At 46.8% G+C, this 23,367-nt stretch overlaps 1 protein-coding gene across 6 annotated transcripts in view; it reads right to left on the reverse strand.

Annotated features, from left to right (window-relative positions):
* Nucleotides 1–23,367, reverse strand: part of PAX2 (paired box 2) — a 77,877-nt gene that overhangs the window by 12,549 nt on the left and 41,961 nt on the right. For 5 of the 6 annotated variants that reach the window (XM_072340622.1, XM_072340619.1, XM_072340620.1 and 2 more), the window contains exons 6-7: nt 12,352–12,527; nt 10,453–10,579 (exon numbers count right to left, since the gene is read on the reverse strand). In XM_072340622.1, coding sequence (XP_072196723.1) covers nt 10,453–10,579; nt 12,352–12,527 — 303 coding nt within the window. Of the gene's footprint in view, nt 1–8,372; nt 8,466–10,452; nt 10,580–12,351; nt 12,528–23,367 lie in introns of all 6 variants that reach the window. The other variant, XM_072340618.1, reaches the window with a different exon arrangement.

A 23,367-nucleotide genomic window follows, 5' to 3' on the forward strand; every position in this document is an offset into this window, starting at 1 on the left:
AGTCCTGTATTTAAACACCTGAGAGAGAAGCATGGATGACATGCTGACATGTCGTCCAAATCATCTCACAGACCAACCACCCTCAGGTAAACAAAGCCAATTAATAAAAGCCATCTCTCTGCCATGAAGGTAATTGTTGCCAATGGTATATAAGTTAGTTGTGGTGGATTTGATCTATACAGACATACAAATGAGACATATAATTAGATCATAAATCTAGCCTCATTAAAGTAGAACTGGCTTTAACTGACTCTAGGCACGTTACTGGGAGGCTGCAGTGCTCACCTAAACAATTAAGGGCTGGGCAGTTTCTGTCTGTGAATGCTGTTTATCCTGAGGCATTTGTTTCCAAAGGTTTGTTACCTAGCAAAACTGATCATTTTCCATCTGTGTTCTCCTCCAAGTGCCTCTAACCTGGACGGCCAGCAAAGATCCGTGAGCTGTGGGACTCCTTTGCAGAAAAGACATATGGTCATGGGTCAGTTGACTGGGAAGGATCAATTCTGGCCATAAGATGTGCAATTCCCATTTGTTTAGATTATGTATGGGAAGCTTCTGGTATGCTCAGTGGGGACTGTTGTTTCTTCTCCCTCTTTGCCATTGGAAGTTCTGTTGGACAAGGAACTTTTCTTAGGGATGTGATGAACAGAAGCTAGAGTCTATGGTGATTATTATGCAGTTAATTAGTGTCATCAGAGTGAGCAGCATATCAGCTTCCGGGCGCTGCTTTTTACTATTGGATACTGTCCTAGAGTCCCGCGAGTGAGTCCTTGTAAGCCAGTGCCCAGTCAGTAGAAGGATAACCCCCAAAGCTATTTCTCTTCTGGCTCTACTGTCAGCAGATGGCAAGACTGTGTACAGATCTACCAAAATAAACTGGGGAGACCTTGCTTCTGGGCATTTTCCAGGCTCCTTGCTGCTCTCTGCACCGTGCGGGAGACAGCAGGTGTAGGGAGCTGTTGGGGAGAAGATGGGAGCGGGAAATGTGGGTGGGCAGAAGCAAAAGGTGTTGTGGGCAGAGGTTAATCCTGTTTGCACAGCCCCTGGGCACATTGGGTTTCCTAGTGCCTCCCCTGCTTTATTTCTCTTTTAAAGCATGGAATTTTCAGCTATAATCCTTCCTAAACCGTGGCATTTTTCAGGCGCTCTGTGTAAGTGAAACCATAATCTCTGGTAAAACAGACTGCTTAAGCTGCTGTAGCATTAGGCCAATCTGATCCAGCCCCTGGATTTCCGCTCTGCCCAGCCACCACAGAGAGGATTTCAGCCTGAAAGACTTCCTAAAGCCCTCACGATGGGAACAACAGTGCCAGGCCTTGCCTTGCAAAGCTGTGCAGGGTTAAGGGACCAGAAGCTATTTGTCCCGGTGCTCTGAGGCTGTTAAAGCCCCTGTCAGGCTCACTGCAGAGATGAGCCCAGCCTTCTCTTGAACACATCAAGGCTTATGAAGAAAAATTCCTCACACCTTGCAGACGCAGCACCACTTAGTGCAGAGGGATAAAGAAGTCAAGAGCAAGATGGCAAAGAGAACTGGGACGCAGTGCTGCTGAGCACTCTCTAAGAAAAGCAGAGAGTAGAGGAGGGCGAGCTGAGACAGCAAATGTGCAACCACACCTCAGAGTTCTACATGTCTATTTGTATGTCGGTCGTTCAGTTTCCACTCTGCAGCTGTGTGGACATAGTTTATATCCCATGCGTCGTTACTGGTGGGTGGCAGTTATGAATTTTACCCTTCTGTTGCCCAATTCTTCACTGACTGAAAGCACCTGGATTCTGTCTGATATAACTCCCACCCCTGCTGTGCTGGAATAATTGCCCCAGCAGTGAATTATAGCTTCAAACTGTGTCAGTACAGACGAGATCAATTGATTGATCTATCTGTCCACCTGTGAGTGACACAGTCCCATTTTTCATTTTAACCACCTCAAACTTCAGCTGCACCGATTCTGTTTTCACTTCTGATTTTCTCCAGTCTCTATTTATTTATTTATTTAGTATATAGGATGGAGAACAGGGAAAGAAGCTCTGTGCTTGGCCTTCCCTGTCCCAAGTCCTGCTAGGGCCTGCAAGCCAGCTCTCCTGGTACTTCTGAGTCTCATAGGGATCCCTCGGTGAGATGGTACTGGGGAACCCAGGATATCTAATAGTGTCTTATTCGTATGGAAATGGACCTGCACATGAGTGGGGGATGGGATGAGGTGCAGCCCCTCTCCAAGGGAGAAGGAAGCTCTTCCTCTTTCTTCTAAATGGTACACAATAGCCTTCTTTATAAGTAACAAAAAAAATGTCACCCAATATCATGGCGGGGTAAATTTGAAAGGGTCAGCATGGTGGGGATATAGCTGGGAACACAGCAGAGGACTACATATTTTCTGCATCTCCAGCTCCTTTCTTTCTGACTATACTTGCTGAGTTACGGCTGTTTTTCTTCCTTTCTAACCCTCTCCTCTGTTATTCTGGCGGAGAGCTAGAACCAGTGATCTCTGGCCTAAATTCCCCCTGCGAATGAAGGGATTTTGGCCAGACAGGGTGAGAGGAAGATTCACAGCTTTGGGTTCCTACCGAGACTCATCTCAGCTTTTATCGCGCTCTCTGCTGCTGAAGGGAAAGAAGCAGGGGGGTTCACAGGACTAGATAAGCGGCTTGCTTTTCACTGCTGGTTTCCTGGAAGATAAGCTAGCTGCCTTTAGAGCTCCTTTTCTTTGCAGTAAAGGAAGAATATCAGGACAGCACATCCCTGCAGAAGAGATGGCTAGTGCACACCCACTTCAAACACCACACACAGTCTTGTTAGTGCTTAGAGTCCTTCACCTTTTCCTGCTGTCTTTCTAGAATATTTTTTTAATCTCAGTGCCTCATACTCTTTGGAGCACACAGCCTTACAGCATCCCTCAGGGATCAGTTCAGCCTGTGAGGAACTCAGCACAGAGAAGGTATACACAGGGTCACGCAGGAAGCCTGTATCAAAGCTGAACCTTACCTCAGCTTGTTTTGAACCCTTTGCTTGTACCCACCACTAAAGTTTTCCATATTTACGTTTCCCCTGTTCTAATAAATTCATCCCTTAGAAAGATTTCATTGTGGCAAGCAGAATGGGATGGGGCCCTCAGTGTTCATAAGCTGTGCACTTATGCTAAAGGCTGCAGATTTCATTGCTTCATCTCATGTGAGAATCTTGCCCCAGAAAAGTCATGCAGGAGACCAGACTGGACTAACACAGCCTGCTGCATTTATAGATTACAGCCCACCTTAAGTGAAGTATGTGCTCAAGTTCCCTGGTGGGTAGGGACTTGAATGTTACATCTTAAACAAAGTGCTTTTGAAATATATACTGGGAAATGTAATTACAACAGAGCACATTATTTTTCCACACAGTTGATACAACAAATAGGTGTCTCCCCAGTTTTCATCACAAGGATAGTCTGCTGATCAGAAGATAGGATAGATCTTCCTGGGGAGACCAGAGTAATCCTACCCCTACAAAGAAGGGCCAAAGGGTGCCCTAAGCTCTCCATTTCTCTTAAAGACTACAGTGGGCAATTTTAATTGTACAAGCAGCTGGGCTGGTTAAATCCAATAGAGTTGATGGAGATCAGAAGTTATTAAGTTATTAACATCTGCTGACAGCTGTTGCTTAACTCAGATATAAAGCACAGTCTTTGCTGTCAGTGAGCAAATATCTGCGTCGCAGAAATTTTCGTCATAGCCAAACTTATTTGTTCCTTCATTTAGCCTCAAAAGAAAAGACAGAAACTGAATTGTTGGGAAGACTGTAACTCTTCTCTAAAGGAAGTCCCTTTTTGTCACAGCGTGTGGCAGCCTAAATGCCACCCCTTGCTAAGGAAATTGAACAGGGATTGCCAATTCACTGCTCTTGTTGTAATGCTTATGCTAATTAAGGAAGGCACTATTTCCTTCAGTTCCATCCATTTCTGGGTTCCTCAGTTCACTGTGCTTTCAGGTCCACGAGCTGCCTTCTTCAGCATCATAAAGTTATTGTTAGTGAAGCTTCCATTGGAAGTGCAGTAATAGTTCATGTGGTTCCTGTTTTCCCTTGCTATTTCTGTCAGTTCCAGGGATCATTCATCTGATTTTCCATCACCCTCAGCCATTTGGTCTCAGGGAATGGTAGTAACGCCTTTTGCCATTCCAAATTCCTTAACACGATGAGAAGATATTATCTCTTTTTAGATATGGGAAACAGTTGATGAGATTTGGAGGCTCTGTGGACACCTACTTTTGCCACTTCCTCAACTTAAACAGAGGCTTGCAGCCTCTTTGCAGAAGCAAGCACTTAACGTGTAGAATATGGAACTCGGTGTCGTTCCTCATCGTCCCTGTCCTTCATCTGCAGCAATTCCATGTGCTTAATTTGGCACATTTCCATCCTCACAGAAAATGTCTCCTTCATTTTGATGAGGCAGGATCATAACAATCACACAGCAGCCATGTGAGTGATTATCATATTCCATTTTTGGGGCACTGGGGCAGCCAGAGATGTGCCTGACAGGCTGCTTGGCTGCTGCAGCCGTGATGGTGAGCTGCAGGCTGCTGGTCTGCATTTGGAGGGTTCACCATCACCAAAGCCAGTGCGTGGCCCTTGGCAGTTCGCTAGAGAAGTCTTGAGTCAGCTCATTCAAGCCTTCAGCAGAGCTGCTCACTGCTGTTAGAAGCTGAAGGAAATCAGAACAAGTGCAAATTTTCTCCAGTATGAACAAGGAAAAAGGGAAGGAAACGCTCCCCCCTTAGTGTAACAATAAAAGTACGTCTGAATTTAATGGTCAGTTGCATTCACTATTGAAAGAAGCAAGCTGGATTAACCAGTTTTACACTTGAGCTACATGGCTCTTTTCTAAAAGGTTGAATTTTAGGATAGCAGTAAGTATATAGACATACAAAATTCACAGTAAGCATGGTTATTTCATGTTTTGCTAAGTAGGTGAACTGTATCTGTGCACATTTATTTAAGCAATTATGTTGTTTAACATAATTTGTCTTTGCATATTATTATATAGGAAAAATAATGAATGATGAGTCTGTATTATTATTATATTAGATTATTAACTTTTTTGCTGTGTGATTTGTGTCAAGCTATATTTGAATGGAAATTAGAATTCAATTAAAAGCAGTATTTGCAATTTATTCATGCTAATTATATAAAATGACCACAAGCTCCCTGACTTCCTAAATATATTGGAACCAAAAAAGGCAAGCCTTTCTAAGCAGATTTAGCATTAAAAATGACTTGTTAAATGAAGGAAAAGATATATATATATATATATATATATATGGAGGAAATTGAACTGATTTTAGAACCTGATTTTAGAACTAATAGATCTCATCCTTTCACACCAAGTTTAACTCACTCACTGACAGAGGAAAACAAATGTTCCTGTTTCTTAGTTTTGAATGACCTGGTTATTGAACAGAACAACATTCTCTTCAGTTCACTCACTAAACCGAGATGAAGAAAAGATTATCTTTTCACCTTGCAGGAGGGTAAGGTCCTCAAAAGACTGTTTATCATTTCAGAAAACTTTGGACCCGGGTGTCTAGGCAGCCATTTCTCCGTGCTTAGCATCCCAACTTTCTTAAAACTTTCATAGAAATCAGGTGCCATTTAATTACTGTTTTTGCGTGGCTTTTAGACGTATCAAGTAGCCTTAGATTCAGTAGCTAGAATTATTTTTGCATACATTCCTGTTGAAAATAGTAACTGAATTTTAAACATTGACGCAATGCAAAAAAAAATCTGATCCTGTGCCAGAGATGAAGGTCTGGCAGAAAGTGAGACCTATGGAATCTGTGCCTGTTTGGTGCCTTTGTCTGACACATCGTGAGTGGTGGTTGTCAGTATTTCTCACCCTGGATGATATTTGTTTCTCTTGGGGAAAAAAAAAAAACGTATTTCCCAGTGAAAAGGAAACATTTTCTATACAGAACCTGGTAGCTAGTTTGGTGAGTGATGAAGGTTTTAAATTATACCTGTTCCTGTTCATAGAGACTAACCATGGCACAGAAGAGCTCATAAACTTCCTAAGAGGAAGAGCAGTGCACACACATTCCTGTTGCAGTCAATGTTAGAAGTTGATGATGTGCTTTTTTTTTTAGCTTTCTTTTCTTGGGCATCACTTCTGCCTCGCTCCTCCTTGTAGATCCCACTGTTGCAGTGGGATGGTAAACAAAATCTATTTAGTTAAAACTGCCAGGATTTAATTAAGTCCATTGTATTTGATTTCCCACAGTGCTGCCTTTCTGCTGGATATCCTCTGGGCTAGCTAGTGGAGTGGGAAAGGACTCTGTTCACAGCTATTAACCTAAGTCTCCAGAACTAAGTCTGGTTTGAAGATACCTCACTTCAGGCACACATATTCCAAAAGACACAATTCCCAGTGGTATTTAAAGAGGGACCTTAACCTTTTATCTGAAAGGATTTTAAGCTCTGTAAGCGGTTTCTGCTTTTAAAGTACTCTTGTTGCTAGTGACTAAAAACTGAGATTTTCCTCTGCTCACCTCTGGGGTGTTAGCTGCTGGGTACTTCCCAAAAATCAAAGACCTGTGTAAGCTGCTGGACGTAAGAAAGCTACTGAAGTTTTCTGTGTTTGCGTAGCCCTGTACAGATTTATACTGCCTGATCCATTCGCCTTCAACAAAAATAACTGAAGTAGAAAATCTCTGATAAACAGATGTCTTGTCTTAGGGTTCAACTGCAGGTACATGCCCTTATTTGTGTGTTTAACTTTGGGTCTTTGCTTCTAAGAAACCTGACTGGTATCCAAAGATACTGCCCAAGAAACTGTCAGAGATTCTGCCAGTTTGGCTGTCGTGGACATGCAACATGAGCGTTCCAAGGTGGAACTGGCTCATTGACCTGTCTGTGCAGGAAGAGATGAGGCGATGTTCTCAGGCATCTTTTAAGAGCTTTCCCTCTGGTACTGCACGTGAAAGTTGCAAATGCCTGCATAGTCAGTTCTGTGGAAATGTGTTTCCCATCCTAGTGAGTTTGTATGACCAGGACTTGATGACGAGGACTTTGGGGAGGGCTTTCCTGCATGTTGGGGAGGTGGCTGCCAGCATTTCTTGCTCTCAATACTATGAAGCGCACAGACAGCTAAAGGGATTTTAGCATCATCTGTGCTTAATATTTCAGTTACAACGTATGATGTTTGGAGGGGCATGTTCTTTGACATGTGAGAGCTGAGAGAACGTGCTGAGGCAAACTAGTCATGAGGCAGAGAAAGGAGGACTTTCTCTAAAGCCTTCTAAAAGGGCAAGAATCCAGTGTCAGACAGCTCCGTTTTGGAAAGAGCTAGTGATACCTTTTCTGCGTGGGAAGACTGAAGTGGGGAAGTATTCTTACATCCTGAAATAACTGCACACAGACTTTGTATGCTGTATGGGTGGATTTGTTTCAGATACCACCTGGGACAAGAGCAGAGAGATATTCAGAGCTGACACTATAGTAGCAAACCAGGCAGCCAGCAATTTAGTACTCACTATGATGCCAATATCCCTTCTTGAGAGATGGAGCTGTGAATTCCCAGCCTCTTCCTTGGCTCCTGCCCAGAGGTAGATCAGGAGGCAGCCCTGAGTTCCTCACCTCTCTGGTCCTTCCTTAAAGCACTGCCCATCCCCACAGCAACATATCATGAATCATTCATCTTTAATAGATTATGCAAATCAGGGATACTGGATCAATGAAGATCAATAATTGCAACCATTTAATTGCCAACAAAAACATTTTAAGAATGAACATTATCTGAAGTCCTTTCTTGGGTAATGGCACCATTAATCCAAACATTGGATCCTGGCCTAAGTGTAGAGGAAAAATCCTCTGCCCTTCTTTCCCCACTGCTTTTCAGGGTGTTGAGAGTCTTTTTTTCCCTTTTCATTTCCACTTTCTGAGTTTCCCCATCATTACCACCACTGAACATCTCCCAGCGCTAATAGTCCTGCTTTTGTTACTCTGCACTGATTGAAATGTTGCATACAGATTGAGATGTTAGCACTAAGTTGCCACCTGGGAATGTCAAGCTGGGTTTGAAATGAACTTTTCTCACTCTTGGATCCAGATGGATCAGATGGGGATATTCTTGAGCCAAGCTGGGAGTTTTGCAGGAAGCAGGGTGGGGATGGTGCAGAATGTGGGGGACAAAGAGGAGACTTTCTGCCTCAGCCCACAGCCTCTTCTATGGGGCCAAATCTGTCTCGCTTTGGAGAGTCATGTACAAAGCTTGTGCAGTGTCCCCAGCCTTCAGAAATTCAGCTTCCATGTCAATAGCCTGAAGTGCTCCATCTCTTAGAAAAGAGGACTGAAAAGGATTACTTTAATGGCCCTATTGAATATCAAATTGTGATTATAAGTACCTCACCTTTCAATCCAGCTAAGGGAATCTGCATTCCATGAAGGAAGGGCAGTGCTGCTCTCCTGCTGGCTTTGCCCCCCTTGCAGAGGGAAGTGTTTCCTGTAAGAGTTGTAGATCTGCTAAATGGTAGGCAGACACCAGCTGAGTGTTCTCTTGCACATGCGAATACAAAGAAAGATGGAACAATTTTGCCATAGCTAAGCCATTCTCTGGTTAGCTAAGAAACTGTTTGGCTACAAGGATCCTGGGTCAGGCCTGATAGCAGAAAAGGCCTTGAGAAGTCAGTGGTGTCAAGCTTTCTAGGCAGTTCCTTAATATGCAGTTTACCTCCACATGGTGCTCTGTGCTATATTGCAGACCTCACACTAGATCCTCTGTGTCTTTGCCATGTGAGGCAGTCTTGAGTATTGTGTTCAGTTTTGGACCCCTTACTACATGAAAGACAGAGGCCCTGGAGCGTGTTTGGAGAAGGCAACAAAGCTGTGTGGGGACTGGAGCATAGGTTTTATGAGGAATGTCTGAGGGATTGCTCAGTCTGGAGAAGAGGAGGCTCAGGAGAGACCTTATTGCCCTCTACAACTCCCTGAAAGGAGGTTGTTGCAAAGTGGGGGTTGGCCTCTTCTCGCGGGTAATAGCGATAGGACAAGAGGGGTTGGCCTCAAGTTGTACCAGGGGAAGTTCAGGTTGGATATTAGGAAAAACCTCTCTGAAAGAGCAATCGGACACTGGAATGGGCTGCCTAGGGAGGTGGTAGAGTCACCATCCCAGGAGGTGTTCAAGGAATGGGTAGATGTGGTACTAAGGAACATGGTTTAGTGGGCAACATTGGTGGCAGGTGGACGGTTGGACTAGATGATCTTAGAGGTCTTGTCCAACTGTAATGATTCTGTGATTCTGTCTAGGGTAGCTGCTACTGATCCTGCCTGGTCTCAGAGTTCCTGGTAGCCAAATATTGCATGCAACATCATCCCTTTGCTCAGCATTTGCTGAACAATTGACATACCTCAGCCACAAGGCTATTAGCTGCAGCTTCTACAGGAAAAAAACTGAGCTAGAAATTCCACTGCTGTTTGTTCTGGGCCACCAGAGGCCTTCTTTTGGGCCACGAGGCAACAGCTCTTTCCCTTGCTGACAAGATTTATATCTCTGCCATAACTTACTTGTGAACTATACTGTGAGATTTCTGGAGGGGCCACAGTGATTGTAAGGCAAGAGGGAAATATCAAAGAGGGGCAAATCCCTTGGGCCTCACTGGCTGCTTAAGCAACTTAGGAGAAGGGCAGCATATCAGAGAGAGCAGCAGCAACTGAAGCTTTAGAAGAAGGGGCTTTGGTAGCAGGGCATCTCCTTATGGCTCAGACATGCATGAGCTAGGCCATCTAACAGGGAGCGCCGTGTCACCGGGCTGCCTGACACCACCAGCAGAGGAAGTGTCTGTGGAGCAGCAGCTGCCCAAATTGCCTCCTACTTCTGCCATCCCAGTTCCTCTGCTGCCTTGCTCTTGCTATCATTTCTTCCCTCCCAGCCACAACTGGGTTTCATGTGCCCACAAGTAAGGGAAGGAGGGAGGCTGTGAACAACCTTCTTTTGCCAGCTGCTGGTAGAGACTCCTGGCCTTACAGAAGTCACAGTCATAGTTCAGCAGACCTCAATACTTAGTTTGCAATGCCCCTTCCAAATGCTGGGGCTGAAGAAAACTTAGATTAGTATTTCTCCCCAAGAAAACCAAATGCATAGGTGAACTATGAACCTCTCATTCACAGACACAAAGGAAAAAGTCACAGTGCACATGTACACATAGCTGTGCTTCTCCAGCAGCCATCCCTAAGCCACGGAGCATACAAGTGCCTGCTTCACACTTGGGGATGCCTGTCCATGAGTCACACCTGGGCACATCCAGGTGTACCCCATACTGCCAGTGCTGAATTGCAAGCTTCCCTTGGCCCCTAACTTCCTCCACAGTCTTTCTGTCTCTGTCCAGATTTGCCAGAGAGGGGTATCTTGTATTAGCAGAAAAAGCAGAAGCTAATGGTGATGAGGGAAATAAATTAAAAGCTTGGTTCTGCTGTTTGGTCAGGCAGCTTACCGGTCACCACAGGGTACGTCTGGGGTCCTGACACATTTGTCCCCAGGTCTGGGTTAGCAGAGGTGGATAGACTTGATTTGACTTCATCGAGACCAGGGGTCAGAGCTGGGAGGGAGTACTCATTACCCTGGGGAAGAGAGGAGAAAGACAGCTTGCTATTGATGCGCTGAGAGAAAGGGAGCAGTGTACAGATGGGAGGGAGGAAGAGGAAAGATGCAAACCCCTGCACAGATGGAAGAGGAGGAGGAGGAGGAAATGGAGAAGATGAAGTGACAAGAGGGTTGCAGGCGGGGGACCTCTGATGAGCTATTCCACCCTCCTGCATGTCGCTGTGGAGGCGGTGAGGGGTCAGGCTGGGCACGGGATCTGCCTCCATCTCTGACATGGCCAAGCCTTCGTTCAGTGCTGTGGGCAGAGGGGACACCCACCTATACAAGCTCAGGGGGGACAAAAGGGAGATGTTTGCCCTGGTGACAAGGACACTTGGGGCAGAAGATGGCCGTGGCATGACTGGGATGTGGGGCTGCAGGAAGCAGCCGGTGCTGACCCCTTGCAGGCAGCCCTGTCCCTTGTGCTGCTGCCCCTCTCCTGGCTCTTTAAAAACAAACAAAGAAGCCTCATCCTCTGCCTCTGTCACTCTGTGCACTGGGGTATGAAATTGGGGAGGGGGGAGCCACATGGCTAACAGAAGGGTGGGAGGGGGAGAGCCATTGAATCTGAAAGGGTGTCCTGTCCGAAAGGCTCTGGTAATTGCCTTTTTATTGTGGCAGCCTCCGGACCAGACGCGGGAGCTGGAGAAACCGGGAAGGCTACAGAACAGCAGGAAAAGTTGCTCTGATTAATATTACGTTAAATTAAAACTGATTTTCTGCTCTTTCTGCTGTGTTTTTTTCCAGGCGCTTCCCCAGCCCCCTCCCCACGTCTCCCCTTCCTGCAGTGGGCTCCCTGCATGCTGCCCCCTCCCCGCCCCATCCCTGCCTGCCTAGGACTGCCTCGTCATTTCCAATTCCTTCTCGTATTGATCTTCCTGTAGAAATCAGTTTTGTAATTAGCTGCAAATTAGGCCTTCTACTGGGGGTGAGCCTGCCCCCTGATTTATCACCAGAGTAATTCGCTGTGATCGGAGAGAAATTAAAATGAACTCAATTAGGCTTCGGATTTGCTTTATGGGCCCTGCTCAGAGTTTCAGGGGGAAAAATGACTGTGCTGGTGCTTAATAGTCTAATGAAAGTAAATAAAGGTTATTCATTGTAATAAACCCAGGGACTCTGGGATGAAGGGAGTCCACAGCCAACCTCTCCTTCTCTTCCTTTGTTGGTTTATGGCTTGGGGCGGTTTAAAAAGACTTTTGATTTTCATTTTATTAAGACAAACAGCTTTTGGGATAAAAGGCCGGGGGAGCGGGGGAGGCAGGGAGAGGGGGGCAGTGCCGCAGAAGTGCAGAAAACTGGGCTGGAGATGGGAGTCAAGTCTCAGACTTGGGCCGAGAGAGAAAACGCTCCAAGCTTGATAAAGCTTGCAACTCACTGCTGGCTGTGTGATGCAAGAGTGTGGGAGCTCCTGTGCCGTGCTGTGCCGTGGTGGCATTTGTGGCTGTGCGATCATAGAGTGTGTGTGTGTTGTGTGACTGTGCCAGGGAAAGGACCTGAGGTTTAAGGAGAGCACTGTGCATGTGGATGGCAAGTTCAGGCTGGAAGACAGTTTGTGTCCACATGTACATCCTTACAATGATACGTTTGTAACTAGAAAGTGCATTAAAATGTAAATGTGATGTATGTGCAGCGACAGGGCAGTGTGAGAGAAAGGGGTGAGGAAAGAGAAAGGGGCTTCAGTGAGGGAATCTCCCTGCCATCACCCTACGGGTGCCTACGGCTCCACATTGCCAGGCCGGGCCCTCACCTGCTCAGATTTGATGTGCTCTGATGTTTGAAAGACGTCAGGGTAAGAAGGACGCTCAAAAACTCGATCTAAAGCTTCCAGCTGCTGCTGGGTGAAAGTGTCGCCACGAAGGTGCTTCCGCAAACTGTCCACGCTGCTCTGGGAGTCTCCGTTGGGAACGGAGCCCTCGGATACATCTGCAGGGCACAGACAGAGAAAACAGGGAGTTAGCAGCGCCCTGGCACGGGGCGGCAGCAGATGCGGGCAAGAGCAGAGCAGCAGGAGAGGGGCCCTGCACTGCACGCGGAGCATGTTGCTCCAGGGGGGCTGGCTGCGGGCTGGGAAGCCCCTTCTGTCTGCTCTGGCTGCAGGCCTGCTCCGTGGGATGCTCCTGCCCGGTGTGAGCGAGGCTGTGGAGAATGGTGCTCAGCTCAGAGATGAGTTGCGGTTCCACTGATTTTCAGTGTTAAAAATTGCCAAATCTCCATTGCTGAGCATAAAATGGGAGCAAAGCACAGCGATTAGCATCGCTAGGAGGCTACCAGAGAGACAGTTCACAGAAAATCTAGAGTGCTGAGGTTGGGCTAGCACTGCAGAGGGCTGAGAAAACCTAAAATGGAGAAAGTCCTCTACTGCAGTCTGGAAGGGAGCAGTCACGTTGTAACTTCCCAGTTCCAGTATAAGCTGTACCTCTGTTACAGCCTCCTTCTCCTCTGATTATGGCCTATCATATCCCATATGGGGTTTTCAACCCCTTGGATAACACGAATAATCCTGTACCCGACTCCACATTTCAGCAGAAAAGCTATGGAGCGCTCTGTCCCACCCAACATATATTACTTTCTGTTATGATCTCTGTCCCATTCTTCTACATATTAGACCATAATTTATCACAACCCATATCTCAGTTATAAAACTCCCTCCTAAAACACGTGAATCTTTGTCTGTGAGAGCTCCCCTTTCTATCCAAAATAAATTACTGTATTGCTTATTGTGTTCCGTACTGGGAATCGCCCTTCCTTATAACCCTTTTTAATTCCTAGGGAAAAAAAGCCCCTTTTTGGTAGAAGCGTCTCTGTGACAGCCCTCTAGAATAACCTAATCTCCCTGCAGTGCCTCTGTCACCTTCCAGGTGTCTCAGTTTCTGCTGTGCCATCCTGTATCTGTTTGATCCCCTTCATCCCCTCTGAGATGACTCCATTATAAATGTCCTGCCCCAAAGTGAATCACATCCAAAGTGAAGCTTTCCCTGTGATAAACCATCATATCACCCACCTGTTTTTTCCCGTTATCCCCCAATTCAAATGAAGTGCATTTATCTCTGTTATAACCCCTTTTTATCTGAAGTGAGTGAGTCTCGTGCTATTAGCATCTGTCACATCCAAGGTGAGTCTGTCTGTTATAACCTCCTGTCCCAGCTGAAGTGAATCTTCCTTTGTCATAATCCTTCATCTCATCTGAGGCAAGTCTGCTCATTATAATCTTCTCCAACTGTGCTGAGTATCTTTGTGCTATCACCCCTCGGTCTAACTTTGGTGTGACTGGTTATAATCCTCTGTCTCACCCATGCTGATATATCTCCACATCCTCCATGCAGAATCTCTGCCTGCTGTTTCATCAGACACAAGCCTGACTGTCTGATAATGCTGCCTAAACAAAGATCAGGCTCTCCCACTTACATTACAATTACCTTTTTGCTTTTTCACCATCGCTCCTCATACTTTAGCCTATTTCAGCATCTTCTACTCTGTGAATCCCTGAAACCTTCTGCTTTGCAAGGAAATGATTGAGGGATCTGTGTAGACCTTTTCCCTCCTCCATGTGACTGCAAATTTGCTCATGGCCAGACAGTGTTCCCAGGAGCCTGGAGTGGCATTCGCTGTGCAATGGCCAGAACCATGCCACTCTGCTGCTCCACTTTTATCTCACGGATGGTGCTAAGATGGGTATTTTCCTGGCATGGGTAATGCCCATCTGGTTGCCCAGAGTAATAACTGAGCCTGCTGCCTTCTGGCTATGAGATATATCCGTTTATAGGTGATTATATGATATGATATAATCAATAGTACATTATATACAGTAACGTAGTACAGTACCACTCTCAAGACCATAGAAAATATTACATATTGATTTGTCCCAGCCAGCAGCCTTCCCTCGAGCATCCCCTTCTCTCTTTCTTTTCCATCCCTAACCAGAGCAAAGCTTACTGGCTCTGATCCCTGACATTTTCTCCTCTCTACAGTCTTATTTGCACAAGGGAAATTTCTGAAATCTGGAGTTAACGACACATTTGTCTAAGAGAAAACAAAGCAAGGGCTTGGCTGGTTGGATTGCACTGTTAGCGCAGCCTGCATGGGCTGTTACACAGACCGGGCTGTTCCTGCAAGGACAGCTGTTGGGAAGATGAGGGTACCTACAGAGTCACACTCCTAACTCCAGTAGGCACTGCTCTCCAGTCCTGCCTGCAGAAAGCTGGCACAGAACTGCCATGTCCAGTCTCAGAAAAGAATGGATGTTTCTCTGTCAAGGCTTGTCTTAACCTGTCCACAGCTGGTGAAGCTGTTTGCTTTGAGGATTTTTCCACTTGTCAGTTAGTGTGCATGATTGTGCACGCCATTAATACACATTGGTGTTTTTGCAGTGAGCTGTGATTCTAAGATGCTCTAGGTTCTGCACCACCATACATGCTTGAGCAACTGTTTGTGTGAGGTGGCTGGTTTAGGTCATATTTGGTTTCCAAGGATGGCAGCCCTACAATATGCATGGCATTTGGTGTAAGTGAGCTTGCGCTGTCTGTCAGTAAACCACATTTTACCCTGAGTGGGTTACCCTGCATGTTTGGTCAGGTTTGTGCATACATGCAATTGCATTTACAAGCCTTGTCTGCCTGCTGAGCCCTGTGCGCTCATGTCCCTTTCTGTGCTTGGACCATGCCTTTGTGTGGAGGAGCTGAAACTACAGCTTTCCCAAGTCGCTGTAGGAGTCTCTTTTCCTTCATTTATTCAGAGGCCCTTCAGATCTTGACAAATCTGTCACTCTAAATTTGCGAGAGATTATGGTGCTCTCTCCCTAGCACGGAGAGAGGTGATATATGATATCTGCTGCCCCTATTGATTGCCTGATCTGGTGGCAGAGGGCTGGCGAAATGAACTTGAAATGAACATCATGCCTCAACTCATTGTGCGTATAATACACTACTTAATCCCACATTTTTCAGCTGCTATGGAATTCAATTGATCAATCATGTCCCTCTGATAGTACTGTTTTAGGGGTTATTGCTGCTCTGCTCACTGACCTTTTTATTTATTTATTTATATGTTTGTGTGTGTGTGTGTGAGCGGCACATCTGTGCATTTGGCTCATTGAGGACCTGCTGATAAGAAGGGGCCTGTACAATCAGTGGGGAATGATGGGAAAGGAAGAAGGGGGGAGAAGGGGGTTAGATAAGGAAGCAGAATGATCAGCGCAAGAGAATAGATAAGGGGAGTAAAAAAGTTGTAAGGAGAATGGCAATGCTTAAGTTTAGAGAGAAGCTTTGGAGATGGGGAGCACCATGTTGTAGCTTAGGCAGGTCAGCCTTAAAATTCACAGAAGGGAAGGAAGAAACTTTTGACAGAGGATTGTGGGCTACCTAGAGGTGAACCTTGTCTAAACAGCTTGCAGTAGTATTGGGCTTCATGGTGATGGGGCACACAAATCCCAAGTGTCGCAGAGCAGTAATATGAGTTGTGCATATAGGATTCTAGTTATGAAGCAGAAGAAGTTATACAGAGATGATCCCACAGGACAGATTTATAGGCCTTGTGTTGCTAATGCTGAGACTTTCACAGTCACGGATCATTATATTTTCTTCAAAACCAAAGGACTGTAAATCCCCTGTATTTGTTCTATGGTGTCAAAATCTGTAGAGGTTGTGTTTTCATTTTTTTCATCTGAAACTGCAAGGGACGGAAACCTATCTTTGTTTTTAGACCGAAGCTTCTATTCTTACCTAAGCACTTGGCTCTGTGAGCTGGATTTTCAGGAGAAGCCTCAGATCCCACAATACACCAATTATGGGAGCTGGCAATTGTAGGGGTGTGAGCAAAAGTGGCAGTAATGAACAGAGAGGACTTTGGGGAAGAGGTGAGGTCTGCCAAAGAAGCTTCTGGGAGGAGTGCTGTGGTGAAGCAAGTTTTCTGCTGCTGGATGAGCCTGAAAGTAGGGAACTGCACCAGCTTTGCCACTGGGGAGTGGCATCACTTTTCCTAGTCCCCTTTTACTGGCACAGGAACCTCTGTGATACTGTGACACAGGCACCTCTCTGTTAAATCGGGAGACTTGTAACAAACAGCTTGAGAGGCGAACCATGGCCTCGGTCACTGCGCTCCTCACAAGAGCACACAGCTGCTGTCAGCATGATCAGGACTGGCCTTGCATGCCTGACAGGAAACATCTCTCCTCCCAGGGGGCTACGGAGGGAAGGTGCAGAGCCAACGCTCAGCACAAACCTTTGACACGGCACAGAAATGCTCCACAGGTGTCACAGAAGTATCCTGACAGGTAACATGGAAATCCTCTGCCAGAGGACACAGGAGCAACCTGTAACTACCTCTGACACAGGGACTGAGCCCATTAGAAAGCTCCAAACAAAGAGATGCTCCCAGGTCTGGAAGCCCCAAAGTCACCATCACATACAAATAGCATTCCTCTAGCCTTGGGGGATGCAGAAAGCACCGTTGCTCAGGGTTGGACAGGATCATCCCTGCCAGAAATGTAGAAGAGCTCCTAGTAGTGCTGGCATGGGAACACCTCTATGGAGCAGAAGCACTCCAGGTTATGGCAACCTGAACAGCTGGCATGCAGGCAGGGAAATTGCGTTCAGTTCTCGGGGCAGGGTGATTGCTGCCCTGGCAACATGTCTGTAGGTGCCCTGTGGAGCTCTGGCTAGTGCTGGGGTCCTGCAGCACTCCCAATAAAACACCAGCCACAACAAAAGTGATATGGTGGGCATGATTGCTGCCAGCCAGGGGACACAGCAGAACCCATTTCACCGTCAAAGCCTCTGAGGGAAATGCATCTGTCTGACACAGCAATGCCGAGAGCCGGCTGTCAGAACAGCACTCCCTGCCACAGTCAGACCCTGCCCTCTCCTGTAGACGACAGCATCTCTGCTCCCTCTATGGCACGTGGCCTGGTAGCCCCCATCCACTCTCTGGTAGCCACTTCGTTGCTATGAGAGCTGCTCCTTCCTATGCCTTTGTGCTTTGTGTTAAGGCTGCTCCATCCCTTTATCCAATCTCCCTTCTCTTTTTTCCCCCTCTGATGTGCCCCGTGTCCCAGCGCAGCCTGGCCTGTCAGGCATCTCTCCCATCCATCCCCCGGGGGCCCTTCACAGCGCTGCCAGTTGTTGCAGTTTCAAACTCAATTGTTCTCCTCGGTACTGAGGCAAATGGAGTCATTAATTACCTTCTATCGGCTGGGCCGAGTTCAGAACGCGATCAATAGCCGGTGCTTGTCATTCACGGCAGCCAGCCCCATGCAGCCCCTCCCGCTGACTTGGCCTGGTGGCAGCTGCCAGGGAGCAGGGCACCCTGCCTGAGTGGGGCTGAAGGGGAACAGCAGGGACAGGAGCTTCATCTGAGGGAGCACATCACACATTTACACGTGGCCGATGTGTCCTGCTTTGGGCTAGTCTGGCTGTTGTGCTGTTTCTAGATGCTCCATCTACATCCACAGTGATTATTAATCCAGTACTCTGATCCCATCAGTCACTTGGGTAACTCTCGGGAGGGTTTGGAAAAAGGAAGCCTGCCAAATTTGGCCTCAGTTTCCTTCCAGAATAATTTCTGCAGTTCTTTGTGGGGTGCAAGAAGGCACCTTTTCTAGACAGGTCATTTCCATGTTTCAGGACTTAGTGCTGCAAGAATTGTGCTTGATTGCCGTAAATGATCTACTGGGGAGAGGTATACCTCAAAATCAGGTGGAAGAGATCCCAAGTGAGTAGACAGCAGAGCATGGAAGGGACTGGCTAGATCCAGGAGCTTGAGGGGGAAGGAATATTATCAGAGATCCATACTGTGGCAGTGAAAGACATGGGAAGATTTCAGGTTACAGACAGTACCATGCAGAAACAGGGACACTGGAAGATGTGCTGGAGAACTGTCACCTCAGGGAGTGGATCAGACTTCACGAGCTCTGCATTTGTTTAGGCTGGTGTGTCCATTTGGCTCAAGGGAATCCACAAGCCCAAATCTTAGTATGCGAATGGATGAAATTGCATTTGTTACATACACAGGCTTAGGGGAGAAAGGCTCAGAAACAAAGGAATTTTATGTTTTGAAATTAGAGTGTAGGTCAAGTGAGGAATTGTGAGCAAGGAAGGCTGCTGGCACAGGGCAGATTGCATGCCTGTGAGGGAGTGAGGTGTGTGCCAGGGCTGGGCAGCACGGGGCTGCATGGGACGGAGGCATTGGGAGGAACAGAGGTGGGCAGTGCAGCATTAATGCAGGGCTCACATGAGCAAAACAGCAATGCTCAATGAGAATGTAAATGAAATGAATTGTGTGTGCAAATGTGTAATGAAGTGTGTACTCAGATCTGTCTAGGATTATCAAGGGAGCATGCAAATGTGCATTTAAGGAAGTGAGTGTGTGTGTGCATATGAAAATCATATGTATTTACTACAGCATCTGAATGCGTGATTGCAAATGTGGCCCTGGGAAACTAAGTCTGTGCAGACTTAGCTTTACATAATAGCATAATCAGCACATCCAGCTTTACTGAGTGCTTCAGTAAAGGCCTTTCCAGGTGTTAGTCTGCAAACAGCTGCTTCGGACGCATGTACAGCATGCATGACAGCATGTACGGGTGTGCAGATGAGGTGTGCTAGCCCAGGGAGCCAAAGCTGGTGCTTTCTGTGCAACCCGCCACCACAGCTTTGTGACCTTAGGGTATTCTGGAGGTGAAGGCACATATTCTGCTCTCAGGCTGCTGTAAATCTACAACAATTCCCTTACCTCAGAGGAGTCACTGGGGATTTATACCATTGTAATGAAGGACAGAGTGTGGGTCCAATATCTCTCGCTAGCACTACTAGGCTTAACTGCTAGCCAGATAGAAATGCAGCTGCCTCCAGGAGCCAGTACATCTGCTTTGTTTATGTTGGCGGAGGAGCAAGCAACACTATCACACAGCCAGCCAGATCCCCAAGTTAGTGTAAATCTTTAAGTCTCCTGCACTCAGTGGTTATACTGATTTACACATCCTGAAAGTTATCAGAAGGGTTATTCTGATTTATACTGCTGCGGTGCCCAGCACGCTGCCGTTAGTGCAGAGGCTCAGGGAGAGCTGTGGCAGGGAGGCAGGCACTGGGAGCCCTGCGATTCCCTCTGCCAGGGCTGAGATGTGCTTAGCTCTGCTGGTGTACGCTGGCTGCCTTAGCTACCTCCTCTCATCTTCCTAAGCCATTTGTTGGGGAGCTCCCTCTCATCAGGATCCCCCCCTTGGTAAGCACATAAAACCAGGTGCCTTTTGTTAGCTCCAAAGGACAGAAGCGACGCAAAAAATTACATCGCATGCAGCCCTAACTATGCTTGTTTAGAGAAACTGCTTGCATTTATGAAGTCTTTGGTGCGGAAAGCAGGGTTGCAAATGACTGCATCAGAGCGACAGTAAAGGCCATTAATTTCCTGTTATGTTTTCCTGTGTTGGGGGCTTTATTAATTTAATTTTACACTGTCGAACAACAGCGAGCGCTGACACTGCCACACTGGAAGGTTTTTTTTCACAAGCAGTGCTTTGCCTGACATGCAAATCAACACTGCCATCAGAACCGCTAGAGACAAGGGAGGGAACACGGGCTGAGCTGTTCCTGCCAACCCCACTGCCCATGGCCTGGAGGCCCCTGAGAGCCTAGTAGGGCCCGCTGGCACCTGAGAGAGAAGCCACCAGTTCTAGAACTCAGCAGACCTGGATAAGTCCATGCATGTCTAAAAGCACAGTCTAGAAAATACAAACTCCTTCTTAGCCTGCTTGGTTCCATTGGGCTGATCCCCCACCAACATACTTTTGAATCCCTCCCTCATCTCATTCTGTCTCTCTTGCTCCAGACTCTCCTTTCCTTTCATTCTACATTCTTATTTTCCCCTCACACATGCTTTTACCTTAACCTCCCAAGTCAAAGAAGGCCGTGCCTAACCCTGAGCCAGATGCCAATGAATCATGTTAGTGGAAGCTCTTCTGACTCAGCACTAAACCAGTGCTCAAGCGGAGTGTTTTTAGAGCTGCCATTTTTGATGTGCCATAAAACAAAGGCTTCAATCACTCAGAGTCATTAAAATTCCCTTGGCATTTTTTGTACGAGTACAGACATTAACCTGGCTGTCCTGAACAAAATCCAGCCTGAGTGATTACCCACAGCATATCTTAATTCTCCTGTGGTTTCATTTGGACATGGCACAGCAAAATTTCAGTGTTGATGCTCTGTATTGTTCAACATCTGCCACAGTCCATCCGAGTCAGCCACATTTCAGTAGTAAATGAGATCTTCAGAATGAGAAGGTTAATAAACAATGTATTATATAGGATGGGTAATTACGAAATGCCACACAATGAAAGAGCTACAGACCTGCAATATGCTGCAATCAGCATGGATTGGCACCCTGCACATTCTTTTTCTGAATGTGCACATTCCTGTAATACCTATAAATCATTAATATTTTGAATGATATATGAAAGATCCTATGGTGATTTGATCTATGTAAGGTTTATATTGGAGATGTGTTCCAAACTGTAAGAGGGGAACCAGTCATTGGTAGCAATCAGTTTCACAGGCTGAGGCTGTACAGAGGAGAGCCATAGGTGTCTTTAAGACAGTGGCTGGTTTGTTTTCCAGTTCATTGGGACTGAGTAAAGTTCACCCAAAACCTAGAATAGGTCTGATCTGCATGCAAGGTCAGCTCCTGTGCTCAACATCAACCTTATCATGCATTAGATGCCAAAAGCCAGAGTGAAAAAAACAACAGCTCCTTTGGGAAACCAGACATGGAAATGTGCCTGTCCTTTCTAACTGCCTTTTCTAATGCATCTAAGAGAGGGCTGGAAGGACCTCAAGAATTTATGGACATTTCATACACAGTAACCACCTCATTAAGGTTTGATCAGATGCCTCCTGAGCCAGTCCTAGTGCAGGCCCCTAACTTAAAAGCAGAATAGCACCGCTGAGTTCTCAACAAAGGCAGAACCAGTGAGAGAAAGAAGTGCTGACATACTACACATCCAAATGGAAATGCAGATGTGATATGCAAGACCTAGCTCCTGGTCAGGCACTGTGCTGCTGTGTGAGAAGAGGACTTTGTGTCTTGAACCTGATGGGATCTAACTTGCAAGATGTCTCAGTGGATGAAGCAAAAGCAAAAGAGAAATGTGCCCCAAGGCATTATTTTTAGGCCCCTTGACAAAATTGACATTTAAAAAGGCATTAAATTGGCATGAAATGCATTTAACACCTATTGATGTGTGGGAAGACCACCCTCAAGAATTATGGAAGGTAGCCATGTCTGACTGGCTGGGTAAGTCTAACTGTTCCTACCAGATCATCTATTGCTATTGGAGCTGTGCTCCCTGTGCAAGGTCTTAGGGCTTACCCTAGCCTCTGCAGGCCAACACAAAATGCTGTTTGTGGCAGGCATGTTTGGCAGCCACAGAGGTAGCTGGAGGAAATCCAGTATTCCCTGAAAGGCTCTTAACATGTTCACAAACTGCATTTTTCTTGTGGCAAAATGAATCACATCGTTTTTCTGCCTCTCTGCCCTGTTCTTGTCACCTCCTTGCCCTCCTCTGCCCAGCCAGAATTCTCACAAGCTAATCAGTAGGTGAGATCTTGTTGCTTCCCCCTGGGATCCAGGGAAACAAGTCTGGAGGATCTGATGCTATCACTGAGGGAAGCAAAGAGCTCCAGCTTCCCTTTCAAACAGCAGCAGTCTCCTTTGGAGAGGAGGAGGGGTCCTCTCTGGCCCTGGCTGAGAACAAGGTGCTTAGTGTTTTCCTTTACTGTGAGAAGACACTCCTCTTTGGGAATGATTTCCACCTATGAACAGCAAGTGATGCTTAATATTGCATTGATGCAGACTTGGGAGTGCAAAGATAGCCAAATTAGGAGCTAATTGGCGCGCAGAAGATTTCCTGTTGTGCCCTTTGGCTGCTGTGATGCGAATGGGGAGAGAGGGAGAGAACGGAAGAGAGCACGAGAGCCATCCTCCGCCAACGCCTCTGCAAAGGTTGGGATTCCTGAGGCCGCTGTTGTCTCGTGCTGTCAAGGTCAGCAGGTTCGGGTTCACTGAACGGTCAGGATGGTTTGAATTACTGGCACTGCCTGCCGATGCCTCTGCTGATTGCGATCTGTCTTCCAGCGCCTGCTGCGGGATGCTGCTCCCCGGCCATGTGCTGCGCACCGTGTGGGGCACAGAGAATGGCAGCGAGGCAGATGCTCTTGTTAAGAGGATAAGGTTTTAGGAAGATTTAAGGAGCCACAGCAGTGCCAAGGAGAGGCACATGCTCCACGAGGCACATGGGGACCGGGCTTCCAGAAGCAGTTGTTCCATTTATCCTTCACTCCTCCTGCAAGTTTCTGCCTTTCATAAAAGTTAGAAGAGTGGATTGAATAGGGACTGTCAGGCCCTTATGGGGTAAAAAGCCTGTTGGAGAAGATTTCTATTCGGTTTAAAATAGGTAGACTGCTTAGTTAGCAAAGACTGATGTCCAAGTCTCCATGTAAGCTGTACTGCTAGGACACATCCCACTGCGTCACCAGGCAGAGCAGGGCAGGCAGCTGCTGTGTCCCTACAGGAACACCCAGAGACTCACAGTGCCATAGCCCGGAGCCAGACAGGGAACAGTGGGAGCTTCAGTGGAGCAGGTGGGGAGAACCAGGTGAGGACCTGCCCCACAGGTGCAGGCAACACAGACATGGACCAGGCAGCATCAGCTTGTGGCTGAGTGCTGAAACAAGCACATAAGAAAGAGCACTGGATGAAACTGGAATAGGACTGGAGGTGA

Source organism: Excalfactoria chinensis, chromosome 6 (genome assembly GCF_039878825.1).
Source record: "Excalfactoria chinensis isolate bCotChi1 chromosome 6, bCotChi1.hap2, whole genome shotgun sequence".
Taxonomy (NCBI): domain Eukaryota; kingdom Metazoa; phylum Chordata; class Aves; order Galliformes; family Phasianidae; genus Excalfactoria; species Excalfactoria chinensis.